Below are 27,993 nucleotides of genomic sequence, written 5' to 3'. Positions count from 1 at the left end.
AGACAGTAGTAAATTGGAAGAACAAGTTTTGTTTATTAACTTTGAATTATAAATAATTCAGACATACCTCACTTGCCTCTATAGTTCCCACGCACCTAAAGATCAGTTCATGAATGCCATGGTGTACATACATCTGTTAATGAAACAACATGTTTAAAATCTCACCAAAACTATACATACATTCTCATTTTTTGTTTTTAACCCATTCACAAGCACTTACTTCGACAGCTTGTTTTATCTGATTCATCTGAGGTTCCTGTTTCGCAATCGCTCTCTGAAAATTGTAAAGACAATTGTGATTACTATGCCCATTTTTTTTGTCAAACAAAATGAGAGCACATAAAAATGCACCTTACCCAATGAGAATCTCTTAATAAATGCTGAAGACATTTTGTGTAAATTGCATTGACAGAATCCTGTAAAAAAAATTAAATGCATTAGTGATCAAGTAGTAAATGGCTTGTTTGTTTCTACCTATGCAAAGATGACCAATTACGTTAACTACAAAACAAAATTCAAGATTTTTAATTTAACGAATAATACTTTATCACAAATCGACATGTAGAGCAACAATAGCAACAAGAAAGGCTTCCACTATTACCAAAACTAAAAGCTGGCCTAATTGAATCAAGAAGTGTGCATAATAAATGCTCACAAGTATTTTGACTAATTGTAATGTAAATAGAAATGTGAATGTTTACCTCAGACAATGTATTCCCAGCTATTAGACAGGAAAAAACATATTGTAGGATTGGTAGAAGATTAACATACATACTATGCCCAAATGCCTGTTATGCACTCTCCTGTTCTTACCTCTTGCCTTTGTAAAGCGCTCTGATATCTGCAAAGATCTTGTTCGCGCTATATAAAACTTTCAAAATAAATAAATAAATAAATAATATACTTATTTATATATTCTAGGTGTTTTAGAAAGCACCAGTATGTTGCTTTACAGCCACTCCACACAGAGTTGGAAATGTGAGGTGCTGAAGAGTGAGGCTAAGACATGAGTCACCTAATTGAATGTCTATGCCTAAAGACTCTTCCTTCAGAAAATCTAGAAATAGGAACTTGGCTATTGTCCTCTGGTATGTAACATTGGGCATGATCCTTTCAGGAAGGGTTAATGTGGGATTTCATCAGCAGCCAAATAGATTCTCGGGGAGTAAAGATGGCAGCATCTTGATCGGCCATGTGCAAGCGCCTCTCCCTTCAAGCATTGCTTTTTGAGTTTAAGGGAGAATGAAGGCAATAACGAAATGGGCAGTGGATGCTCAGGTCAGCTTTTTATGAGCTGAGTAGGCAGAAAAGAGCGGACTTTTGAGCCACGCTGTGTTCTGCATACTTAATGCGATCCGATTTTAAGGCAGCATCACTAGAACCAGGTAGGAGCTGCAGGCGCCTCTCATTTAAACGTCAAGGCAGTCTGCTTCAGAAATGGCCCCGAAGTTCCTCCGGTCTATGTCGTCATTTCGGCGAGTCAGCTATGGAGATGGCCCAGTGGAGTCTCTAAGCAGGTAATCTTTTATTTTTTTATTTTTGAATATCTTTATTCGGCAATATATCACCATAAAAGAATACATATATACATGACATTTCAAATACCAATAAAAGATTATAAAATACGGTAAAAGCATGGACACCTCATTCGTCAATTTCCTGGCAATAAAATCGTCCTCAGCTAATGGAACCTCCAAATTGTAGTTTCAGTAAGCGGGAACGTGTCATCCACGCACTTCCCAAAAATTTAGCCACCCCACAGATCATGCTGGCAGATGAAGAATCTGTAGAGAGGACACGTAGTGCCTGGCTATGGCACCTCAGCCCTAATTCCCTACAGACGGGTTTCAACCAAAATTTCCGCGCCCCTTTATAAGCTGGGCAGGCGAAAAACAAGTGAGCCACCGATTCCTTAGGGGCCGCACAGCCCGGGCATGCACGCGAGCGAGCATCTGTATTCAACCATCTCACCGTAAAGTCATGAACCGGGAGCGTCCCATATAGCAATTTTAGGTACAGCGCTCGATCCAATGGTTTGGTTATTAGGTCGAGAAAGGGTTCCAATTTACGCACACACTTAATTGATAAAAATTGGTCAGTAAGAGTGCCCAAATTCGTAGACCTCGTAGCGTTACTCTGTACCCAGTCCCAGTATAGTTTTTTTATAACATCTTTGGGTGGTGGTGATTGCAGCTCCCATGCCTCTTTTAGACCCAAGCTGAAAGCCAATTCCTTCAGTTTATTTAGCCATCCTATTTTTTTTACAAGTGTCCAGTAGTAGTAGTTCATCCAGCCCTTCTGCGTACTTTGCGAGCTCCTCGGTTCTTCTTAGTCGGGACCAGAATAACAACGGGCGTAGCCTCACCAAGTCCTTTACTGTTTTTCTGCCCAGATCTAATCTTAGAGGGATCATTGGGGTGGAAGTGGGAAGAGCTACCACTTTCCTAAAAAAGTTGTTTTCCGCTCTCATCAAGTCAGAAACCCCTTCAAACCCCCACAGTTCGGAGCCATAAAGTGCTGCAGGAAGAATCTGACCCTCATAGATGGTCATAGCTGGGGAGACCGGTTTACTAGTTGATTCACGGATCTCCTTCAGCGTCACCCCGGATACTCTTCGATGGTTTAATAACATTTTGGAAAGATGATCCTTCCAGGACATGCGGTTGTTAATCCGGACACCAAGATAGTCAAAAGACTCGACCAGCTCGAGGGGGGCGTTATTAAGCACAAAATTATTTTTAAATCTTTTTGAGGGTGCAAAAGCCATCAATTTGGTTTTCGATGTATTGATAGTTAAGCCTCGGGTAGTGCAGAAGGAGCTAAACTGATTCAAGAGTTTTTGTAAGCCCACCGGGGATTTGGAAATTAATAGGGTGTCGTCAGCGAAGAGAAGTGTGGGGATTCTCTCCCCCGCCAGGGATGGGGCATCCGACTCCTCCCCCTTTAGATGGTCAACCACTCCGTTTACGAATAGGGAGAAGAGGGTCGGAGCCATGACACAGCCCTGTCGTACTCCTCTCCGCACTGGGATCCTGTCTGTAAGTTGCCCCTGGGAACCCCATCTAACCCTCGCATAGTTCCCCTCGTGCAGCTTTATGATTAGGCTCAGAAGACCACTGGGGATACCCATCTCTCCTAGAATTTCCCAAAGTTTTGTACGAGGGACCAGGTCGAATGCAGTTTTAAGATCGATGAAGGCCATATACAAACTGCCCTTCATGATAGTAACCGCCTTCCAATGGATGGCAAAGAGACGAAAGACCTGGTCCATTGTACCAACTTTCCTTCTGAACCCCGCCTGTAAGTGGGAGAGGATACTAGCCTCCTCTATCCAGTCGCCTACTCTTGAAATGATGACCCTGCCGACCACTTTCTGGATTATGTCTATCAAACTGATGGGTCTGTAATTCGCAGGGTCATCTCTAGCCCCCTTCTTGTACACAGTAACTACCTCAGCCCCTTTCCAGGAGTCTGGAACCTGGTGTCCCCTCGTGATCAGATTCATTATAATCGCAATTAGTTTAGCCCAGGCCTCTGGCTCCGCCATCAACAAATCCCCAGGGATCCCATCCTGCCCAGCGGCTTTCCTAGGGGTTAGGTGTCTAATCGCCAACACTACTTCTCCTGTTGAAAATAAAAGGACATTATCATCTACGGGATCCCCTTCACCCAGGCTATTCTCCCCCGGACTAGTTGTTTCTTCCGAGTCTCCATATAGGGATGAGAAATGTGTAAACCATTGCTGGCAAGTTATATGATCAGCCAATGGTTGCGATTTTCTCTGCCTAGATCTATTGACCAGTTCCCAAAAAAGGTTTGGGTTCCTACTACTCACAGCATTAGAAAGATCCTGCCAATGCTGTTCCTCCCACTCCCGTTTGGCCAATGATAATGCTTTCAGATAATCCTTCCTGGCCGCTCTAACCAGCGAAGGATCCCCCGAAAGCAGAGCATTTGTCAATTTTTTCCTTTTGCTCTTACAATGATCATTATACCATGATTTGCTAAGAGTAGAGGGTATAGCAGGAGCCCTATTACTTTTTCCCTTCGAGATAAAAAATTGGCCAACTTGATCTATTGTGGTTTTATAGGCAGAGTCAAGGGAGGGGTGTTGGTGATTGGCGGTCCGATTTTCACCAACCCAGATTTCTAAGTTGGAAGACAAACCCTCAACCATCGCTTTGATGCTTCCTATATCGTCCTCATTAAGCTTAGCCTTATCCCATTTCAGTTTACGGTTATTATTAAATGGGATAACTTCTTTAGTTGTTTTTAAGGTGGCCATCGCTCGCCTGTCGTTCAGAACACCCCAATTGAACTTGCAACACAGGGGATTGTGGTCACTATCCTGACTTGGGACGACCTCCATATCAATCAGGTCCGGCCAAAATCCAACATCCATTAGGATGTAATCGATTCGGGACGGCCCTGAGAGTCTATTAAAGGTCAATGCCCCTGACTGATCAGATATAGTCCTACCATTAAGGGCTCTTAATTTATGGTCCCTTGTCAGTGCATTAATTTGTATGGCCCTAGGTGACCACTTCCTAACAGGGGGCAGGGAAAGAGTTGGAATGGACCATTTTGAATCCTCCTCTTCGATTCCTAAGGGGTCGTCTCCGAGAAGGGGTTCAAATGTACAATTGAAATCACCCCCCACAAGAATTTTAGCTGAGCAGGGGCAATTGGCTAAGGCCGAATCCAGGGCTGTTAAGGTCAAAGAGGGAGAGTCACCCTGTGTCCCTCTTGCATAAACATTAAAAAGGTCAAGCCTTACGACATCGTCCCCTCCTTTTGCCGAAAGGTGGAGTATATCGTTACACTCCACAATATGGCTTGTGACCACCCAGTTCAGATCTATTTTTATCCAAACTATGAGACCGCCCGATGGTCTGCCCTTTCCCTTACTTACTGCAGGCACAAAGTGGGTAGTATACCCCGATTTATGTAGCGGAACAAGACTCCATGACTCCTGAAACAGGCAGACATCAAACTGCTCAATGAGTGTGTGCCACTCCGGGATTTCTAACTTCCTCTTTAGCCCGGCAATATTCCAAGAAAGGAGGTTTATTATCCGCCTTCCTCTAGGCATAGAAGTGTAACCCACCTTGGGCAACCTCTCATTAACCACCCTAGTCAAAGGGCTCCCCCCCTCCTGGGCCAATGAAATGGGGGTTGCGAGGCAACCAACCATGCTCGTCACGGGCCCAGCTGACCTAGAATCCTCAGTTATGTCATTGATGGTCACCATATGGTCTCTAGATAGACTAACTTCTTCAGTACCAATGCTACCCCAAGGTGGACGAGGAACCTCATCCCCAGGCAGTTCATTATCATTTCCCCCCCCCCCCTTGCCACCAACTTCAATCGCAGTCTTCCAGCCCTGACAGCTGGGAAAACCGATTGTAGGTATCCAACGGGGTAAAGGGTCTCAGGTGGTTCATACTGGAACCCTGGTTCAGCATATGTCTATGGGGGACCATGGACCAGGCAGAGTGTAAATCAGGCACCCTAGTGAACTGATGCCCGTACTGGGGATGATTATTAATGTAGGGTGGTATAAAGGGCGGCCTATAAGATTGTGGTCTGTTTGAATATTTGGAGTTGGTAACTTCTGACCTGGGGTAGAAGTATGTTAAAGCCCGTGGGATAACACAGGTTTCCCCATTCCCAGGTGGCCAATTTAGGATGTAATCAGCTGCCCGAGGGTCTCTAAAATTGACCACCACTAGGTCCCCCTCGATATCTTTAGTTCTACTTCCCAGCCAGTTGATCCGTCTAACATGAACTATGTCCCCATCTATGTTAGGTGCTATCGGCCTGTGCAACCGCAACCAATGGATAATTTTGTTTTTGAGGTCGGCAAATCCCTCCTTCTTATTTTCAGTTAACTGCGGGACCCCTGTTAGAATCACCACGTAGGGCACAGCTTCTGGGGGAATCTCTACTTGTGGGACCCTTTTATGAGGTATTCTACTTTTTCCACCATCCCCGTGTGCACTCTGATTGTTGCTCGTCGAGGCCTTTAAAGATGGTAATCAACTAAGGAACGCCCCCACTGGCGAGACAAGAAGATGAGATGACGGCGAGAGACTGCAAACTCTAATGCCAGTAAAAGGGGCATTCAGCCCCCAAGTTGCAGAAATATTCAAAGTGCCTATTACAATAAAAATATATCCTGCAGGTTAAAAAAAAGACAACTAAGCCGCCCTTCTGTCTTTGTTGGTTGCAGGAAGCTGGCTCTTCATATAGCGGATTAAAAAAAAAGGCACACTGTGTAAAGAGTCCTGGCAACCCTTATTGGTTCAGAAAGTCAAAAATTATAACACTAAACACTCATTTTTTGTGGTAGTGTGGGCGAGCAGTTAAGGCTTATCAGAGGGTCCTGCTAAGCATTTGTTGAACTCACAGAGAAAACAAATAGGACCGGCACTCAAGAATAAATCTGAGACGAACTTTGAAAAATAATCGTAATTTTTTATATACATTTTGATACCCAAAAATGTGTTATCAAGTAAGTACCTTTTTAAATGACGAATTTCACAGGTAAGTGAACAGTTCGCTTGAATACATCTTTATGCAGCAATGCTGCCCTAAGGGAGAAAAGGCATATGTTGCATACAGTTATTTACTGTTGGTTTCTGGGGTCTCCTTCTGGACTTATGGTCGTAGGGGTTGAAGGTCAAAGTACCACCAGAAGCTACTCGTTACCTGATCTAGGGGGTCCAGGTGCAGGTTGGGTTGGTAGCTTTGCCCTAAGCCAGTGGAAATAATGGGGGCACCTAGAAAGAGGCTGCAGAGGAGGACTTGGGTTCAAGTCCGGAAGCCCCCAAAGGGAGCCTTGGGTCACAAGAATCCTGGAAACAAGGGCACAGCAGGTTCGTCGGTACCCGGGCTGGGGCACTCAGGGGCAAAGGGGACATTTTGGCCATGCTCTGTGCATCCTAGGGACTGGCGGTTGTCTGTCTCGCCAGTTGAGGGAGCATGAATCAGGACAGCTGGACGATTCTGCGAAGTGGGTATCTGCGGTGCTCACATCCCTAGATGGCTGCTCGGTCACGGTGCTGTTAGAGTCCCGCCAGTACTTAAAAGCGCCTTGGTTGCTGCAAGGAGTCCGGTATCCTGAGTACTGTCCGGTGCGGCTTCAGTTGGTACTGGTGTCTTCTCACTCGGAAGGTGGGGGGGGGGCAGATTTGACCTTTAGGAGCACAGGTATCTCTTCCTGGGGGCTACTGCATCGGGCTGGCCGGGGAGCGGCAACACAATAAACCAGAGTTGTGGGATACCTGCAAACTGCAGGGGAGTGTGACCTCTACTCACAGGGAGATTGCTGCCAATTTGCGAAGGGCTGGCAGTCTACCAAGATTTTTGGTAGTTGCTCAGCTGCAGGACGATTCTCTCGGTCACAAATGTCTAGACTGGTGCCGCAGGAAGGGGTTGGCACCAAAAGTCCATAGCAGTCTTCAGTTCACGTTGTCTCGCAGCTCTTCTTTGTCCTCTTCTGGATCAGTCAAATCTAAGTTCCTGGCATCAGGGGTGCCTCCTAAATACTCAATTTTGGGGCACTAAGGAGAGTGACAGGTAGCAACCAATGGGCTACTTAACTTTAGGGCAACTACACCCTCTATATGACCACTATGTGGAAAGTGGGCATAAACCAGACCCAGTGATCCTAATACCACCAAGGCCAGGATGGTGGAATTTAAAGTATCATGTTCACATCAGGTAGCCCACCTTAGGGATGGAACTAGCCTGATGGGGAACACGCCTCCTGATTAGCTAATCTTCCCAACTGTCCTCGTGCCAAACTGGCCTAGGGCGGGGGGTGGCATTTCCCCTGTCTGGGAAGCCTTGGGTCGCATATCAAAGGTGGCAGAGGCCTTTGAAGCCTCTTGCCTGGATATGCCGATTACTTGGCCATCCTGCTTGGAAGATAAGGCAGCCTGGGCAAGCATTGTTTCTGACCTCGGGGAGTGCGGGTCTCATCAGTAGGGGGTCAGAAGCATGTCTGTGGTAGTAGGGTGGTCTACACTAGCCAGCCAATACACTAATACTAGGTAGGTTTTCAGAGTGCACCTCTATTAATAAAACCATCACTGGAATCACTGTGTGCCTATTAATATGAGACGTTATGATACCAAACATTGCTCGATTCAGTGAAGCCATCATGTAGCTAGGGAACTCATAATTACCAGTGTCCAGTATATGTACTTAAAATGGCTTCCCTGTTCACTTGTGCGGTCTAAGTCGATTCTTAGATATTACAGGGGCATGCCTGCTCATGCAGAAATGTCCACAAATGTAGTCTAGTGCACCCTGCCCTAGGGCTGTAAGGCCTGCTGATGGGGTGACTCACCTATACTGCATGCAGTGTCTGCAGGCATGACACACAGGAAGTGTGTGAAATACTACAGGAGTATTACCCGTAAACCAAGTTGGGAATGGGGTAGGAAGGTAGAGAAAAACAAACAATATCCCAACAGGTAATATTCAGGTGACAATTAAGTATGTATGCTGAAAGCATTACTAGTACCAAAATAAGGAGACTGAAAACAATTTAGGGTCTTGATTTGTTATTCATCATAAATTTAAAAAGAGAAAATGGGGGGGAAAGGGAAAAAACAGGATAATTAATAAACGATTGTACAGTTATGGCAGCACTGTATGAACAAATCAGGAAGTGTGACATGTGTCTTCACTTTCCTCCGCACCAAATCACGCAGCCTGCAATTACAGTATGCATGAGTCTGCTGAGGGGTCCCTTAAAGTGGCACAATACATACTGCATAGGGACAATCCAACCTCTTAGTGTGCTGCAATGCTTTCTGTAGGGCTATAAATGATGGGGATGACCGGTACTGTAACTATCCCAGCGCTTGAGTGTGATTTGCCCTATAGGGGAAAAACCAGGTCTTCCATTTTGAATGCCATGTCCGCAAAAACAACAGCAAAGTCTCTGAAAGGCTACGGGTCTTAAATAAACATACAATCAGACAACCCAACAGACTTTTAACTATGAATTGAGTAGAAAAATCTGGGACCAGCAGGAATTGGGGCTACATGGTAAAGTCACATTATGTCCACTCTCTGCAGCACCAAAATCCACAGAACCAAAGGTTCTGGAGAGAGAAATACCAATGGCTTTAACCATCTCATACTTCAACTACAGTAGGGCTAACCAATGCTCAATATCCCAAAGTTTAATGGGAAATGAAACATATTTGCTCTCCTAGCACACTGACCGTTTCAAAGCTTTCTCCTTCAACTCTGCGAGAATGTAATGAATGTGGGAAGGCGATTAAATCAAAAATCAACAAGGAGAGTGTGAAGTCTTCGCTAGTGTGTTCAGTTCTCTAATAGGAAGCACCAAGAAGGTAAACCACAGAAACATTTTTGTTTTCATGTATTTCCCACTTAAGATTACAAAAAAGTCAAAAATTGCCTCTTGTGAAGTTGGATGGCCACAGATGAAGATATTTAAGAAAGAAACAAAGGGTTTGTTGAAACTTGCAAACAATTCAGGAAGGAGTGGAGTGGAAAAAAGGGTTAATGGGAGCATAATAGATGTAAAAAGTGATGAGAGAAGAGGTGGGTCTACTAGTGGAACAGACTAAGTGAAGCTCACAATAGAACATTTGTTTTCATTGACCAGTGATGACAAAAAAACTAAATCTCCTACCTCATTTACAGTCCAGGGAATTTGCACACACATGATAAAAGTGCCCAAACATTTTGCACAGTCCTTGAAAGCCCCAAAAGAGTAACCTCACTGTCCAATCCAGGAGCTTGAGTAACTAAACCTTCTTCAACACAGCACATTTTAAATGTGTATATGGTACCCAGAAAGCCAGACCCTTCCACACAATCCGCTACTGAACATTTTCAGTGTGGTACTCGAAAATGCAAGCCAATTGATAGAAAAAAGTAAAATACATAGGCCATTAAAAACAAAAGAAACATTCCAATCTTAGGTGTCTCTAAGGTGCAAAATTCTGACTGAGGGTCATATCAGAACTGACTTTCAGCAAGGAAGCGGAAAAGGGTTGGTCCAGGAATCATTAGGATTCAAGATTTGATAATACGATGTAGAAGCAGAGCAGGCGGAAGAGCCTTCCCCTATGTCGCAGCCAAGGCCTGGAACAGGCTCAACCTCAACATCAGACGCTCCCCTACCCTTCAAACTTTCAGGAAGAACCTCAAGGCCTGGCTCTTCGACTGACTGGAGCTGCACTCCCCTCTTGATTGATTGATAGAGAGTCATGATTTGGGAATTGAGGGATTGGTTAAAATGATAGTGCCAAAAGCAATCTTTTAAAACCACAAAGGACGGGGTGAAAGGCAATGAATTTTGACCTGCAGCCAAATTCTTTACCCAATATCCACATCTACACATTCAGAATAAGCATTTGCAATGCAATAGGTCTCGCATTAGGAAAGTGTGAGCTATTGGTATTGTAAATGACAAATCTTTTTAATATGTGTTGGCTTTGAAAATATATAAACTAATAGCATTGTTATTCACAACGCCAATAGCTTACACTTTCCTAATGCGTGTCCTATTGGCTATGGCAATGCTTATTGGTAGCAAGCAAGGACAGTGCTGTTGTGGTGCTAGATGATGATGTGGTGGTGCCCCCGAGTGATGTGGTGGTGCCCCCGAGTGATGTGCTGGTGCCCCCGAGTGATGTGCTGGTGCCCCCGAGTGATGTGCTGGTGCCCCCGAGTGATGTGCTGGTGCCCCCGAGTGATGTGCTGGTGTCCCCGAGTGATGTGGTGGTGTCCCTGAATGATGTGGTGGTGTCCCTGAGTGATGTGGTGGTGTCCCTGAGTGATGTGGTGGTGTCCTTGGGTGATGTGGTGATGTGGTGGTGTCCTTGGGTGATGTGGTGTCCGAGTGATGTAGTGGTGTCCCTGAGTGATGTGGTGCAGCAGCACAGAGACTGAAGCTAAGAACACGCATGGTTGAGTGCTACAAAGCGTGTTCAGTTTCAAAGCACAGAATGATGGAGCCGGGAAAAAGCAAGGGGAAACAGGAAAACACAGGGAGAGAGTATAATGATAGAGGCAGCGAGGGCTGGAGCTTGGACAGCAATCAAGTACGGGGTCGAGAAGGCACTGAATGGGAGAACAGGGAAAACACCCAGGGCCAAGGAAGGAAGATGCAAGCACACAAGCAAAACAAGCTCTCGGCTTTGTTGTGGCGGGGGGCGGGGCAGTGGGAGCTGGAGCGCATTCCTTTGAAGTCTGATGCGGGGCGGGGGACCGGCAGCCTTTGAAGTTTGATGGGGGCTGGGGAGCGGCAGCCTTTGAAGTCTGATGTGAGGCACAGACAAATGGTGGTGTGTGACGTGACTGGTTTGTGCACGCGCATAGATCACATGAACTGTGTCTAATCCGCCGTTTTGGTAGACTGTTCTTTTCCCCTTACTATAATCTCGCCGGAGCAATGCGCAAGCGCATTGGCTCAGGCGAGACCTAAAAACGGTTACGCCCAGGCATTGTTCTAAAAATCTAATAAAGAAAAAAACTGAATCTAAAGTCACAGAACATCATATTTAGAATTAGTTAAAATCCCCAATGAATTCAGTACCTATGCTCCCATCATAACCCATTTTGACCTTTACTTTTCCAGATTTCTGTTTCCCATTACTTGTAGCCATGTTTGACAATAGATTTTAACATCTGATCATATTTAGCCATTAACTTAATATATTTTTAGTCTGAACTAAATTCAAAGCTCCTAGCTCTCCCCTTTCCTGACCAAAACATTGTTTCATTGTTCATCACACCGCAATATCAACCACAACTTGCGTCACTTTCCCATTAACCTTGGCTGCATTTAACTAAATCTTTGAAAACTCTAATCTAAAATACCTACAATGCCACTTATGTTTTTGGTTAAGAATGCTTCGGTGTCTTCTTGATAGGTAGGGGTACGAGGCAGGGGTGTCCCCATACCCCTTCTTGTTTGCCCTCACCACAGAATCACTGGCATATAGGATCTGCGACCATGTGGAGATCCGGGGCTTCCGTCCCTCAGATAAGACAGTCTTCGAACAAAAGATCACTCTGTATACGGATGACTATCTCCTCTACGTTACCGACCTGGTCTGGTCCAACCTTTGCTTTTTCGACTGGAGGAATATGGAGGCTATTCTGGATTGCGTTAATTGCATTAATACGATACCTTCCACAAGAGACTACTGTTGTTTCTCCTCTCCCCCATCTCTTGACACATACTAATCTGCGGTTTAAGTATTTGGGGATATTTCTGGCACTTCAAAGAGATATGTTTTGAACGCATCCTAGAAAGGGTTATACGTGTTTGCCGTGAAAATATGGAGAGGTGGCAAGGTCTACCCCTTACACTGCTAGGGATGGCCGCTATGTTTAAAATGGTACCACTGCCCAAGCTATGCCCTCCAACACACATACTACCTGATTCCATCAGAGACCTTCTCCACAATAGGTGACCTATGGACCCTGCTGTGAAAGGGTATGCACCCCAGAATATCCCTATCAACTCTCCAACGCAACTAATAAAATGGGGGTATAGCTTTATTATTATTTTATTATTTCTGCATTTGTAGAGCGCCTGGTTACACCAGCTGGTGTGTTTCCGCGCTATAAGACCGCTTCACATTGTTAGAAATCTGTATCTTCAGTTTAAGTGCTATTATGATTCTTGTGTGTACAACCATGTTTTAAATTTTTTCCGAAAGAGTTTCTCCGATGATTTCCCCCCTAAGGGTCTGGGGGAGGGAGTTCCAGCTTTTTGGTACCAGATAGCCGAAGGATCGTGCTCCCATTCGTGCCCTCCTAATCCTCAGTACTTTCACCAAATGTTTCCCTGTGGATCTCAGTTGTCTTCCTGTCTCATAAGGAGTCATCAGGTCATTGAGGTACAGTGGACACCTGCCATGCAAGATTCGATGCCCAGTGCACAGAGCCTTAAATTTGATTCGTTTCTGGATCGGTAGCCAATGTAATGAATTTAGTGCATTCTTTGAGGATGCTCTCTTTGGCAGACTTAACACAAGACGGGATGCCGCATTCTGGACAGATTGCAGCTTTTGGAGCCCTTTTTTGTTTGCACCAAGGTACAGCAACTTTCCATAATCTAGCCTGGAAGTGACTAGTGCATGGGTCAAGGTCTTTCTTGCAGCCAGAGGTAGGATATCTAAGGTCTTCCTCAATATTCTCAGGATTCCAAAACATCTACCTGCAGCCCTTTTGATTTGGGTCTCAAACGATAGTCTATGGTCTATCAATATCTCCAGGTTCTTCACATCCATCCTTGGGGTTGGAATCTGACCTAAGCTTGCTGGCCACCAAGCTGATGACCAGATAGATGGAGTGTTTCCGACTATCAGAATTTCCGTCTTGTTTCAGTTGAGCCTTAGACAGTTATCTGACATCCATCCCGCTAAATCTTTTAGGCAGCTTGCAAAGCTACTAGCCGCTAGAGCAGATTTTTGTGTTAAGGTGACCACAAGCTGTGTGTCATCTGCGTATGACACTATTGTCATGCCATGTTTCTCCACTATTTCGGCCAAGGTGGCGACATACAAATTAAACAGCGTTTGGCTCAATATTGAACCCTGTGGAACACTTTGATGTGTTTGGAGGTGTGCGCGTCTTGTGACACCTGAAAGCTTCGCCCATGCAGGTAAGAAACCATCCATTTCAGGTCCGTCCCATCTACACCCCCCCTTCTGAGTCGGCGTATTAACATTTCATGTGACACCGTGTCGAATGCTGCGCTGAGGTCTAGAAGAACCAGCGCAGTTGTCAGACCTATGTCCACCCTCTTCCGTACTGACTCAGTGGCATAAAGCAGTGCTGTCTCAGTTGAATAGGATGATTTGAAACCTGATTGTGTTGTATGCAGTAGGACATGTGTCTTAATGTGAGCCCCTAACTGTATATTTACCACTTTTTCCGCTATTTTTGAGAAATAAGGGAGTAGTGAGACTGGACACAGGTTTTCCAATATGTTCACATCCGCTGTCGGCTTTTTTTTATTGGGCGGACAATGGCATGTTTCCATAAGGCAGGTACCTTCCCTTCTTTGAAGGATGTTTCTAACAGCTCCTGAATACGCGGTAGTATTGTATTTAGTCCAGCACAAACTACCTTAGGTGTAGCTGGATTGAGTGGTGATCCCGATTTTATGCTCCGTGCTATCCTTTCGAGCTCTTCTAGGGAAGGAGGAGTAAACTGGGAGACACTATTTCCCCCCCACTCCTTCATTTGTTCCTTATCGTTTGGATGTCCATTACGTGCGCTGTCTGGGAATGTGTCATAGATTTTTCTGTGAAGAATTCTGCGAATTTATTGCAAGTGTGCACAGAAATCTTGTCTTCCATACCTATATGGGGGATGAGGGACCAACCATCTTCTGCCAGCCCCTTGGGTGGCCTGGGCCAATGACACAAAGTCTAATGGGTTACATGATAAGGTCACTAGAGACATGCCAATGTGGGAGGAGAGATGGCTGCCTGAATTAAGTAAGCAGAGGGTGTTTGGGGGCTGGAGCTTGATGGGGATTTCTAAATTGGGCAACCTCATCTGGAATAGCGATTTTATGTCATTTTCCTCACTCCAGCGTGAATATGGAATGCATGGGAATAAATCTCTCAAGTACAGCACGGGCTCCCAGGTAAAGGTATGCCAGACTCTGCGCGGTGGTAAAGGAGGCTGTTGATAAAAGAACTGGAAAGGGGTGCCATTTCCTCCACCTACAGGACCCTCATTAAGAATAAGCTACACACCCTAACAGGCTTGCAGGAGAAGTGGGTGGCTGATGTGGGAGGTATGGAGGATACCGACTGGGAAGCAGCCTTAATGCATCCCAATAAAGGCACAGCTCCGGCTGGTTCAGTTTAAGATCCTTCATGGAGTCTACTACGATAGGAACCTACTCCATGACATGGGAAGGGCCTCTGATTCGCACTGCTCAATATGTAACAATACAGAGGGTTCCTTTTTCCATACCATCTGGAGTTGTCCATGCAAACATTTTATCGGAGTGCCGTCATTGGAGAACTTAGTGCCATGTTCTTGCTAGCTTAGGCCCCAAGTTTATCCTTTTGGGTAGCCTGGATGTTGATTTTCCCTGGGCCCAACAGCTATTTTATGGACTCAGCCTGGTAGTGGCAAAGAGGGATGTGGCTCGCCACTGGGGAATGCCCCACATGGCAGGTGTGGAAAAGAGGAAAAGATATGTATATGATGGCTGAAAAAGTCTGGTGTAAAAAGATATCATAATATTCCCTGGAGGAATTGATAGAGGGAGAAGAGTTGGATTGAGATGGGGCTGGGGACAATCATTGGGTTCATGCCTGATAACATTTTTGTTTGGTGTTGTATATGGTTATTGTTTTGTACACGCAAATGATGGGAACTACCTGCACGTGTGTGGTCTATTATTTGCTCATGCTGTACTATCAATGAAAACTTCAATAATAATAATTAAGAAAAAATTACTTTGTTATCAGAATGATGCAATTATATATATATATATATATATATATATATATATATATATATATATATATATATATATATATATATATATATTGCTGTGCCCCGAAGAATAAAATTATACTATTTGATGAGCACCAAAAGAGTGCCACAAAGGACTCTTATTAGTGAGTTAGGAAGGAGGATCAGACTAGGGCTTCAAACCGGTATCTAACAAGAACAGAGTAAGTATTCAATTTTGGACCAATGTTAACCCCTCCCCTGCTGATGACGGAACCGCTCCGTCATCAGCTACGGTTGGGCTGTGCTGATGACTGAGCGGTTCCGTCATGGCCCGCCCGCCGCTCATGCGCGGCGCGAATTCCGCGCCTGCGCTGAGCGTTCTATTGAGCAGGGCGGGCCATGACCGAACCGCTCCGTCACCAGCACAGCTCAACCGTGTCTGGTGACGGAGCGGTTTTGTCATCCGCATGCGGCCGCCGCGCGGCCGCCCCGCCCCGTTAGCGCTACGGCGGAATAGCCGCCACAGCGAAAGGGTTAAAGAGAAGCATCAAGTAGAAAGCAACAACAAATGCATGCAATTAAACAAAAAAAGGCGAGAAACAAATATTGGCTATGCAATTTATGAGATTAAGACAAGTGCTCTAATAGTGAGGAAGGAGGACTAAACTCAGACTGTACCATGCCAAATATCCTTGAAACGCAAGCGGAGTGATTCAGGCACTTAGGTAAAGTATACCACAGCAGCACTGGTTTCTCTCTAGTAGCAGGCCATGGGCGAACTTCCTCTATGAATATGGTACGGCACAATAAGTCTTGTAACATAACTGAATGAGTAAAAAAATAACAAGAGATGTTCAAAGAGTTCAATGAAAGAAAATGTAAAAAAATCAAAAATGATACCTGAAACATCTATCTCAATAAGAACCTGCGCATTGGTGCCTATGTTACCCCTTGACTAAGGGATCAAGAAGAAAGCACCTGACACACAGTAAACTGGTGCCACATGCCCTATCCACTGCCTGTGGTTTCCATTCATTGCCATTCCAGAGTCTCTCAGCATCAAACATGAGGCTGTCAAGAGACTATCTGTAGGAAAAGAAGCCAACACTGTGACATCACTTTGGTAAAAGTGCGAATGGCATTTTCACTTTTGATTAACCAATGTCAGTGCCTGCAATGGTTTCAGAACACAGGAAAATAGTTGCGTCAATAGACCGTTGAAACAAAAATGTCCACATCAACCAATAGGGTCAGGCTGGCTAAACTGCAACCTAGAACAGGTCAATGGAGTGCATGCCCCTTGTGAACATCTAGGCTCCCTTTCAGACAGAAGTCTGAAAAAAGTGACATTTGAACCTGCGAGGTCAGGACACAAAGCACTTAAACCAAGCCGGTCTACCTTCTTTCCATTAGAAACAAACATTTTTCACACTTAGATTGTAGGGAAGAAATAACTTTCAACACTTAGACACTTGTAGGGGGTAAGTGTTTTTTTTCTCTGCAGACACAAAATTTGTATACATCACGATCATCTTCAAGATGCTTGCTTCTTCTCCTCACAGTATAGCAAGCATCCTAACAAAGGTGAGCATGTATATTATTTTCTGTGCAAGCAACTTCAGTTCTTTGGAGAGGTAGTGATTTTTTTAAATTCTTATAGTTTAATGGACTTCACTGGTTGCACAAACTGTAGAAGCAAAGATGCAAGATCTTTTTCCCATCTTGTTTTAAAAATGCTAACTCAAGTGAAACCCAAATGAAAAACTCAAGCATAAAAGACTTTGCAGGTGAACATGAAACTTACTAGTGGCCATGTTCTCCAGGAGTCTTGTTGAAACAGGATTTTAGAAATGAGTTAATGAGATGGCTGCGAGCAGGCTAAGATGATGGGCCCCTAAACCGGGGTCTTTACACCACCCATACCATCCTCCAAGAATCCTGCTGTGATCTGCGCCCTACCTGGGCCCATCCATAATGCGGCTGCTGTATATAGGAGCGGAGGACTAGCGACCCCCCTAGAAAAACTGAATGAATCCATCCCAAGTGGTCTGGATTAGCAGTGCAAGTAACGAGACAAATGGCAACAGCAGGGAATGCTCTCCTGGTAGAAAAGGGCCTTAGGGTGCCCAAGAGAAGCAGGAACAAAGGACTGAAGTAAGCTGCACTTTTAATCTTGTTCCCGCCGCCCCTGCAGCAGATCGGACTCTGACCCAGCCTATGTGTCAGAGTCCCATCTGGCCTGGGCCGTGGTCAGTAAACAGGCCTGGACCAGGCGAGTGATGCCTAGGCTGTGCACAGCTGGTGATGGGGAGAGCAAGAACTGCCACCGCCCTTCAGCACCTTTTGCAAACATTATTCTGGTATCACTGTTGTGAACATTCAGAGATATTGGCAAATAGAAGCACTGGGGTGAGGGGGTAGCTGCGCAACGGCCATGTGGGGGTTGGGTCCCCAGAAATAAACCTTGATGACATCAGTGGGTATGGAGACAGGCATGATGCACTTATGCCTGGCTGGGTGTGTTGTGGAGGAATGGAGGGAGCGATGTCGGCATGTGCTTCCAGACAAATACGGGGCTGACCACCTCTGAATCTGCATAATGGAATCCGGTCCTCTCCCTAAAACAGCTGCGCCCGCGACTGGTGGAGAATAAAAGGTTCCTTCGCCTGCTGACCTGGATTTTGCCTGAATGGCAGACTACACTGTAATATGGGGGTGCTACGAGGCCTGTCTCTTGAGGGGCAGTGCCTGACGTGATGGGCAGCTGCTGGGGGCTTGTCTTCCGCCACCCACACTTTAACAGGAGCCTGCTGGTTCTGACTTTTATGTAGAATTACTAGGAATCAGAGACGCCTGTCCCCTCAGCTGCATCTCTGTTAGTAAATAGACTTATGATTAAACAATCTACCATCTCCCTCCCATCTGGGACCTATGCTCGGCCAACCTCGCACGCTCTAAATGTCCATCGATCAGGGGGACACTGCCATCATGGGTAAGAGGAGTACCCATCAATCATAGTCAAAAATTCACTGTCAGACCAGGGCACCTCAAGGCAAGTTGGCTGTGGTGTTGTGGTAAATATTTAATTACCGTCCTAATTTCTATGCAGGTAAGTACTTAAAATAAAATAACTCAATCGGAAAGAAAGACACAGAGTCCGTGGTGTTAGAGTTCTTAGGGGTTTTATTCCTTAAAAAGGAATGGTTCTTGAACCGGATATCGGATTCCTGACACCACTGGGGTTCAGGAAGGGATAGAGCATACTTTATTGACAATACATAACTTTTATACTTAATGCACATAATGAAAACCAATGCAGAAGGCGTAACAGCTGAGAGGAACAAGATAAGAGCACACACGTGTTAACAATACGTAATCAGAAGGCGGGAACTAGGGCGTGCACAGAGGTGTGTGCTAGAAACGTCATATGAAAGTGTCACAAGTGGGTGGGTACATGGCAGAATCTTGCAATGTCAGCAGAAATCTGAGGTCTGGATGCGCGCGCAGCTGCATGACGTGTGATTGACGTGAAGCTGGAGGGTGTAAGGGACTTGACATTTACACTAGAGGAAAGAGACAGAAGTCTGGCATGTCAGATCAACTCGTTCCTATATCATATCTGATATCTGATGTTTGGGAACCATATTATCTAGAAGGAAAGGTCTCTTGGGCAGAGGCTATCCTATACTGACTATGAATGCGTGCATATGTGCCTACGTGTCTGTGTGTAAAGCGAGGGGCCATGGGCCTACCATGGTAACGGGAGCTATGAATTACTTGCATGGAGACAGAAAGGCCGGGCCCTTTGCTCTGCAGCCGGGGATTGTTTATCTATTCTGCTAGACTGGAATGTGTTTTCAGGAAGCTGAGCTTGGCTATACTGATAACGTGAAGGTAAAATACTGTCTTTGGCTGGCAAGCAGGCCGAGCCAGGCTCCGCTCGCCTCGCAGGGAGTAGGACAGAGTTCACGGGGGGGGCATCCCACGTTGCAGTTTCAGGAGGCAGAGATGACTTTGAAAAGAGGTTCGATGACAGAAAACAGGGCCTAACTCACACAGAGCCAGGAATACGTGAAAGTGCACCATACAAAGACGGTGGCAAGGCATATTTAGGAACGGAATATCCGACCCATTCATGGTGGATCTGAAAGAGGACACGTTAACGTTGGACGCAAATGTATTTGCGTCTTCATAGCTGACACAGGAGGGAAGTTACATGCACTTTAAGCTCGTACATGGAGACGGTGGGGTACACGTTAGGGAACATTTCTTGACCATAAAATGTATATTTCCTCATTCCCTCCTTGTTCCCTACGGACCCTTCATGATATATCAATCTTCATTAATCCATTTATTTGAGTAGTTAGCATCATCTGCTCATCCTTCTTCACACGGGTTTTAGAACGTTGACTTGAATGGGGAGTGCAGGATGTGGCGCACAAGCCGCAAATCGCTGGCCCACATTGTAAACATAGACAGCAACTGAACACTATAAGTAGTATTGTTCCAAGGAGTGACAGTATTTTCCATCCCCAGGCTGAAATAGTAGTCCAGAGCCAACCGGACCAAGTCCAAGTGCCTGGATTCTGATGTATCTGACTAGCTATCTTATGGAGACGTGTAATAGCCTTATATACGGACGGAGCATTATCTGGGATGAAAACACAGCAAGCTGACCCGAGGACCTTACAGGCTCCTCCTCGATCAGCTAGTATGACGTCAATAACAAGACGATTTTGAAGAACGACAAGTCTCATAGCAGACTGCTCCTCAGTCAAGTTACCTAGGGCGGAAGTAGTCTCTTTTACTACTGCTTCAAGGGTTCTGGTCAAGTGACGGATAGAATTACTATTAAAAATAGCTCCTAAATAGGGAAAGAAACCTTTATTGAAATCTGTGTACTGTTCCCATGCTGTCTCAGTATAGTCGACAATTGGGAGATCTCTTTTTGGTCTGTGAACTAGACGGGAATTTCTATGATAATCAGGTGGAGCTAGGAAAACAGGTGGCAGTAAGAATCCAATGTAACAGGTCCCATCCCAATCTAGAGGCAAACGTACATATGCTGTCTGACCACAAATAAAATAGGAATGACGTGTAGCTTTGAATGTGGACTTGCCCTTATCACTAAATTCGACCACAGTAGTACACTTACTATGACCCAGGTGTACGGAACCATTCTTTCTGACACATAATTCACCTTTGACTGGTAGTACTGACATAGTGGGCAAGTCTGGCTCGGTTTCGGATTCAACATTCAGAATCATGAGATTAAGTGTAAACTTTCCTAATCCATATACTTCATTTTCTAGATCAGTCCCTGTCCTTTTAGGAAGTCCCTCTTTGTCAGGATAACATATTTTATGCAAAACTGTGTTCAGGTTTCCCCATACCCAGTTACCCTGATAAACTACGGAATTTGAATCTAAGGAATTAATCAAACTGAACCAGGCTCCACATGAACCATTGTGTGTGAACGGGTACGGGAAGAGGGGCAGAACTCCCCTGTATTTCTGGTAGGGAGGGAGTCGGCCACATATCCAACAATTAGTAGCGTTGCTGGTCTGATGAGTGATGTAACATACTAATGAATGTATTGTTGCGCAGCGCAAGTCGGTAAGACAACTCGTGAGGGGGTAACTCACTAAAAGAATGCTCGGCAGTATTATTAGAAAAAGAATGTGCACGTGTAGCAATGGGAAAATAGATATGCAAAATTATACTTGTGACAATAATAGTAAGACTTAAAGAAAACATAATCCATAAGGTAACAATACAGTAACTTTTGAGAGCTTTGCAATATCGTTGCTTCTTGATCTGTTTCTCTCTCTCTCTCTCTCTATTGGGGTCTAGGGGATACATGTCAGAAACTATTTAACCGATTCACCTAGGGGAGGACTTAAACAATTAAACTGTCTGACTTGCTAGACCGCAATTTTAATTTATACTCCTCTTGCGGAGTTTTCTCTACCATGGGGAGTTTAGAGTCACTAGAATCTGGGCAGTCCTTTGAGGGGGTGGAAGAGTCAGTCTCTGGCAACAGTTCATTAAATTTTTTAATATGACTCGTATGGATCCACCCCTTGCGGCCCTCGACCTTGATTGCAGTCCTCGTGGTCAGAAGGACGAGCTTCGGCTCCTGCCAACGGGGCTCCAGCGGACTCCTCCTGTCGAAATTTCGTATCAGGACAGTATCTCCGGGACGGACATCGTGTGGCTTCACGTCAGTGTTGTCGGGAAAAGCTGCGGCAACCTGTGAACGACATGATTGGAGTGCAGACATCAAGGAGGCAAGGTAATCTGTCAGCATATTACAGTCAACATCGGTTATTTTCTTAGGCATGGGCGTCCCCCACATATTTGGTGGCCGGCCAAAGACCACCTCATACGGGGATAGCCCTGATCTCGAATGTGGGACCATTCTCATATAGAATAGTGCAACTGGCAGGGCGACTATCCAGTCGACCCCTTTCTCTTTACATATTTTAGCAAGACGGGTTTTCAGTGTCTGGTTGTGCCTCTCTACAAGGCCAGCTGCCTCGGGATGTCGGACGCAATGGAATTTCCACTGATATCCTAGCAGGAGTGAAACCTGCTTCATGAGCTCGGATGAGAATGGCTGTCCGTTATCTGAGTACACGATACGAGGCAAGCCGTACCGTGGGAAGAATTCTTGAACCAGCTGCTTGGCAGTGGTCGGGGCAGTGTAATCTGGGACTGGATATGCTTCGGTCCAACGGGAAAGTGCACAAACAACTACGAGGACGTACTTGAATCCTCGACAACGTTCCATCTGGATATAATCCATCTGGAGGACTTCAAAAGGGTGATCGGGAGGATGAAATCCACCTTGCTCTACAGGGACGCTTTTACCTGGATTGAACTGACAACAGATCATGCAAGTACGCACTTTCTGTTTTGCTGCTGCTCGTAAATGTTTGTTGTACCAGAGATTCTGTAAACTATCTAACATAGCCTTTTCTCCCAGGTGTGCTGGACTATGTGCTGTATTTATTATGACTTAACCATAGAGTCGGGGAGAAACCATGTAGATTTTCCCTTCGTCATCCATCCCTGATCTGTCTGGACCCCTCCTAGTTCAGTCCATTTCTTGATTTCGTCTGGAGTAGCATGTGTCTGAATATCGATTACATCTAGTGTGGGATCCCTAACTGTCATACAATGTGTCGGTACTATTGTCTTTGTCACATCAGTTGTCTGGGTGTGAGTCAATGCGGTATGTTTTGCTGTTTGGTCTGCCAGGTCGTTACCCTGGGAAATAGAGTCTGTAACTTTAGTATGTGCTTTACACTTCATGATGGATATGCCTGAAGGCAGATGTATTGCTTCTAACAGTGCTTGAATGAGGGGACCGTGCTGGATCTTGGCACCGTGAGAGGTCAAGAAACCTCGTTCTTGCCATAACATTCCGAAGTCGTGTACAACTCCGAAAGCATAACGTGAATCTGTGTATATGTTAACGTTTCTGTTCTTGGCTAGTATACAGGCTCGGGTCAGAGCGATAAGCTCTGCTGCTTGAGCGGACAGTGTATCAATACGGTGTGTTTCTTTGACTTCAGTTTCGAAGGTCACTGCATATGCGGCCACTAGTTCTCCTGTACTTGTTCTCATACATGAACCGTCCACGTAAAGTGTCAGGTCTGGATTGGTCAGTGCAACATCTGTTAAGTCTCGTCGGGGCTTTGTTACTGCATTAATGATCTCTATACAATCATGCGGGGCTGAATCTGTCATAACCGAGGGTAACAATGTGGCAGGATTTAGAATGTTACAGCGTCTGATTTCTATGTGTGGCTGGAATAGTGTCAATTCATAACCTGTCAGTCGTGCTATAGTCAGGTGTTGAGTCTGTGTTCGGTTTAGAAGGACTTCTACAGAATGTGGAACTTGTACTGTTAATTGGTGTCCTAATACTATTGAATCGCTTTGTCTGATTGCTAAGGCTGTCGCTGCCACTGATTTTAAGCACGCAGGCAGAGCCTGGGCCACTGGATCTAATGTACTTGAAAAATAAGCGCAAGGCTTATGTGAACCTGCTTGATCTTGGGTGAGGACAGACAACGCTGTACCATCACGTTCTGTAACAAAAAGTGTAAAAGGTTTGCTGTAACATGGTGTCGCTAGAACTGGTGCTTGACATAAAGCTTTCTTTAATTCCTCAAAAGCCTGTGTATGATCCTGAGTCCAAGGGAGGACAGTCGAAGTTGCTGCCTCCTGTGTTGTCAACTGTATCAGTGGTTTAGCTAGAAATGCATACTGAGGAATCCATTGTCTGCAGTACGAGGTGAGGCCTATAAAGGCCCGCACTTCCTTTTGTGTCTTGGGTTGTTGTAACTGTGCAATTAACTGAACTCGATCAGGTGTGAGCTGTCTTCCCCACTTGGACAGCAAGTGCCCAAGGTACACCACTTGCTGAACACAGAATTGTAGCTTCGAAGGAGACACCTTGTGTCCCTTGTCGGCCAGAAAATGTAAAACTGTCAGTGATGCTTGTTCACATTCGGGTTCGCTTCGTGCGGTGATCAGCAGATCATCGACGTACTGTAGTAAGGCAGTGTTAACTGGCATTTGGATACAGTCAAGTTGTCTTTTCAGTGCTTGGCTATAGATGCTGGGGCTTTCTGTAAATCCTTGAGGTGCGCGCGAAAATTTGAAGCTTCGGCCATTTAAACTGAAACCGAAGAGACATTGGCTCTCTGGATCAATGGGTACACTGAAGAAGGCGTTCTTGAGGTCAATTACAGTAAAGAACGTCGCTTCTGAATCAATAGCAGTCAATAAGGATGAGATGTCGGGAACCACAGGATACTGTGGTACAATGCATTTATTCAGTTCTCGTAAATCAATCACCAGCCGATATACTGGCGGTGCATTGGGATCAGTACGTTTAAGAATCGGAATGATAGGGGAATTACAGATATTGGAGTCGGTTTCTACGACCACTCCTTGGGCAATGAGCTCTTCAATGATTTCCAGTAAAGCCACTACAGCATCGGGCGGCAACTTGTATTGTCTGATTCGGGGTAAAACAACTCCTGGTTTGAGTGTAACACGGTATGGTGTAATGTGCATACAACCTACATCGGTTGGGCCTTGTGCCCACAGGTGTTTCGGTACATTTTTCAATCTGACATCAAACTCCCGTAATACATAGTGACCCTTAAAGTCACGTAGGAAAAGTCTAACTCCCTCCGGAGAACACCATATCACTGCTCCTAGAGCCTTCAGTGTCTTGATACCTAACAAGTTTTCTGGACATGATTTTGTGAGTAACAGGTCTGTAACACGTGATAATGAACCTACTGCTAGGGGGACAGGTTCTGATACTTCATTTACAATAGGCTGTCCTGAAAAACCAAGGGAAACATTCTGTGAGCCTGAGAGAGGTGCCCCTGGAACTTCGTCGTGACTGATCGTGGTGCGACTTGCCCCTGTGTCAATTAGAAACTTTCTGTCTTTTCCTAATACTTGACTATGTACATAAGGACCCTCTTGATCTACAGGAATCTCAATAAGGGGCAAGCCAACCTCCCTCTCTAGGCTATTTCATGTGTATCGCTGATAATCGGGATAATCAGATTGGGCATACTGGTACATCTGCTGCGAAACTTGCTGCGTCGCGGCAAAGGGCTGTGGCTGTGATACCGCTACGGTATGTACTGTATGTGGGGGAGCATGCATAGGCTGTATATTCTGTGAAGTCTGTTGCTGGGCCTGGTCTTGTCTAGGCTGACGCGGTCTTTCTTTAGTTTTACCTGTTGATATATTGTGTTTCAGGACTGGACATTCGTTTACGTAGTGACCTGGTTGTTTGCAATAGTTGCATGTCCCTTTAACAGGAGCTGCTGAATTACTTGTCTGGGTCACACCCTTTTTCTGACCGTCGGCTGGAATCGACTGGGCCACTAAGATTTTCATTTTCGTGTCTTTCATACGTCTCTGTTCGTGATCTTGTTCTTCTCTAATTCTGTTCTGGTGATATTGTAACATTTGTAACATCTGGGATGGCGTATTTGCTTGCCATGTACTTTCGACTTTATATACACGGTTCTTAACTTGTGTCAGGGAATTCTCGACCAATTTTGTTACAAAAAGGTGCGGGTATGACTCGCTACCTGGTTTCAGGCCACTATTAATAATGAAACATTTCTCGAATCTTGAATAGAAGTCACTAGTATCTTCATCGTGTTTCTGTTTACAAGCTGAGATTGCGTCCCAGTCTTCCTTTTTAGTTGTCAGTAATCTTGGCAAAACCTGTACTATTAAACCTGGTAATGCTTTAGCTTTGTCCCCAAGGCCTAGCCCTGGAGTACGACCTTTTTCCTCGTCTTCTATTTCAGTCCAAATAATCTTTTTGTCTCCCACCTCCCATTCTTTTTCCTTGAGTTTCTCGTAAATGCCCGTGGGCAGCAGTACTTTTAACAATTTCATAATATCCGTATACGTGTAATCTCCCATCAGTAACATGTCCTTAAGTTCTCGGTGAAAACCTGCAGGGTCTTTATCGTGACAGGGCACTAGTTTCTTCATTTCTAACAATTCCAACTTTGTTAAAGGTGTGTACACAAACACACGTCGTAGGGTATTATCATTATTCATAACTGGGTGTACTTCTCGTAAAGGATTCTGCCTGTCAAAATAAAACATTTTCCTTTCTGGGGGCGGAGCTGGAACATATTGTGGGCCTAAGAAAGCGTTATATCTGTGCCGTTGTTCTAGAATGATTTGAATTAACCTGGTACTTAGGCCTCTCCATCTATTCATAAGTAGTGCTTCTAATGTATCAGGTAAAGGACCTGGATCAGAATGTTGATGTCTGTATAACGTGATGAGATGCTGAATCATGTACATACCAGCTAATTTCTGCTCGTCTGGGGAAAGGTTCAAAAATGTCTGTGCTACTGTATCATCATTATATGTACTAGGATTGTCAGCCCATAGTACTGCTGACCGGGCTAGTTCTTGTTCATCCATAGAATTTAGTACATGGTACCCCATTCGTTCTTGAAGAATTTTATCGGTAACCTGAAACAGATATTCAGGAGAACTCGTTTTCGAGATGCCAGAGAGAAAAACTCTCTTACTTTCTGGACGAATGCCTTTCTTAAGGTAATTTCCCTTACCTACATATGCTATTATTTCTTTAGCCGAGTCTTGTTCCTTTGGTTCGTCCTCCTCGGAGGAATTATTCCTGTCGCTATCTCCATCCTTTTCTTGTTCCTTTCTTTCGTGTATTTCTATTACTTCTTTCCGGATTCTTTTGTACATACTTGCTATACAACTCTGTTTATCGTGTTTTCCATTGGCTATATTCTGACCCCACTTGTTTAGTGCGTCCATCTCGTCCTTGTCTACTCCAGGCCTGTCTCGTTCTCTTATTAAACAATTTATGAAGAAGCGTAATATACAACCTTGAGTGTCAGCTTTCTGGTGAGCCAGGGCCTCTTTAATACTTTCAGGATCTTCCCCAGTTTGGATAAAATGATATATTCTATCTAGGTGTTCAGTCATTCCTGGGAATAACACTAAGTAATCTGTAACTTTTCGTAAGCGTAGAGATGCTAACAACATCCTGTCGTCTTTACCGGGTACTGGATCGTATCTGCAAATTGGAAGGGGTTCTTTAAGCATGTCGTAACTTGGTGTTCGGGGTGTACGTTGCTTTAATACGTCCCTAAGGTTTAACCTATGTGTTTCTGGCGGGGTCTGGAGACCTCCTGTCGCACCTCCTGTGGCGGAGGCTTGAGCATGACTTGTCTGTGGAGTCTGTGTAAGTAACTGAACTTGTCTTTTACCAGGATCAGGCCCAAACAGATTCAGTGTATTAATCTTGGGTGTAGGAAGTGGTGGAGGAACAGGTGGAACAGGATTTCGAACAGGTGAACTCTGTTGCGGTACGGGCTGGGCATTGTCTTGGAGTGGGTTGCCACCACCGTCACCGTCAGTAGGCGGTACGTTGGTACGTGAATTGGTGTAAGCGGGAGCTACATCGTCTAGATAGGAGGCAAGGAATATGTCTTTGGTGGTCCTGTGACTTACTTTAGTCGGAACCAATGGTGGCGGCAGATCCTTCGGTATTTCTGGAGTGGCTTTAGGCAAACCCTCGGCCACTAAATACATGCCGTTTGCAAGAGTGTTTCGCATGCGGTCCACTTGTTCCGCTTTTACTCGGATACCTTCAATAACTAATTCGTTTTCTCGGACCTCATCTGACTCTTCTCTATGTTTTTCTGCTTTTCGGAGTGCTTTTTCTGTACGTTTATGCGATTCTTTACGCCACAATTCTATGGCATCTTTCTGGGATTGTCTGGCTTTCTTTTTCCATAGCGCTTCCTCTACTCTCATGATGCACTCGGCATCCCATGTTCCTGTAGCAGGCCACCTGTGTCTCTCTTCCAGGTGCTTGGTATAATCAGCCCATAAATCTAGATACAGTATGGCATCTAAGCCATGCTTATGGTACATAAAATTTCCAGGAGTGTC

At 45.1% G+C, this 27,993-nt stretch overlaps 1 protein-coding gene across 3 annotated transcripts in view; it reads right to left on the bottom strand.

Annotated features, from left to right (window-relative positions):
• Window positions 1-27,993, bottom strand: part of ANKRD27 (ankyrin repeat domain 27) — a 719,886-nt gene that overhangs the window by 563,337 nt on the left and 128,556 nt on the right. For all 3 annotated transcript variants that reach the window (XM_086945455.1, XM_086945456.1, XM_086945457.1), the window contains 3 exons: window positions 357-416; window positions 221-274; window positions 68-133 (listed from right to left, as the gene is read on the bottom strand). In XM_086945455.1, the coding sequence (XP_086801581.1) occupies window positions 68-133; window positions 221-274; window positions 357-416 (180 nt within the window). The remainder of the gene's footprint in view (window positions 1-67; window positions 134-220; window positions 275-356; window positions 417-27,993) is intronic.

This window comes from Lissotriton vulgaris, chromosome 12 (genome assembly GCF_964263255.1).
Source record: "Lissotriton vulgaris chromosome 12, aLisVul1.2, whole genome shotgun sequence".
NCBI classification, from domain to species: domain Eukaryota; kingdom Metazoa; phylum Chordata; class Amphibia; order Caudata; family Salamandridae; genus Lissotriton; species Lissotriton vulgaris.
This window is presented reverse-complemented; position numbering and strand designations above follow the sequence as displayed.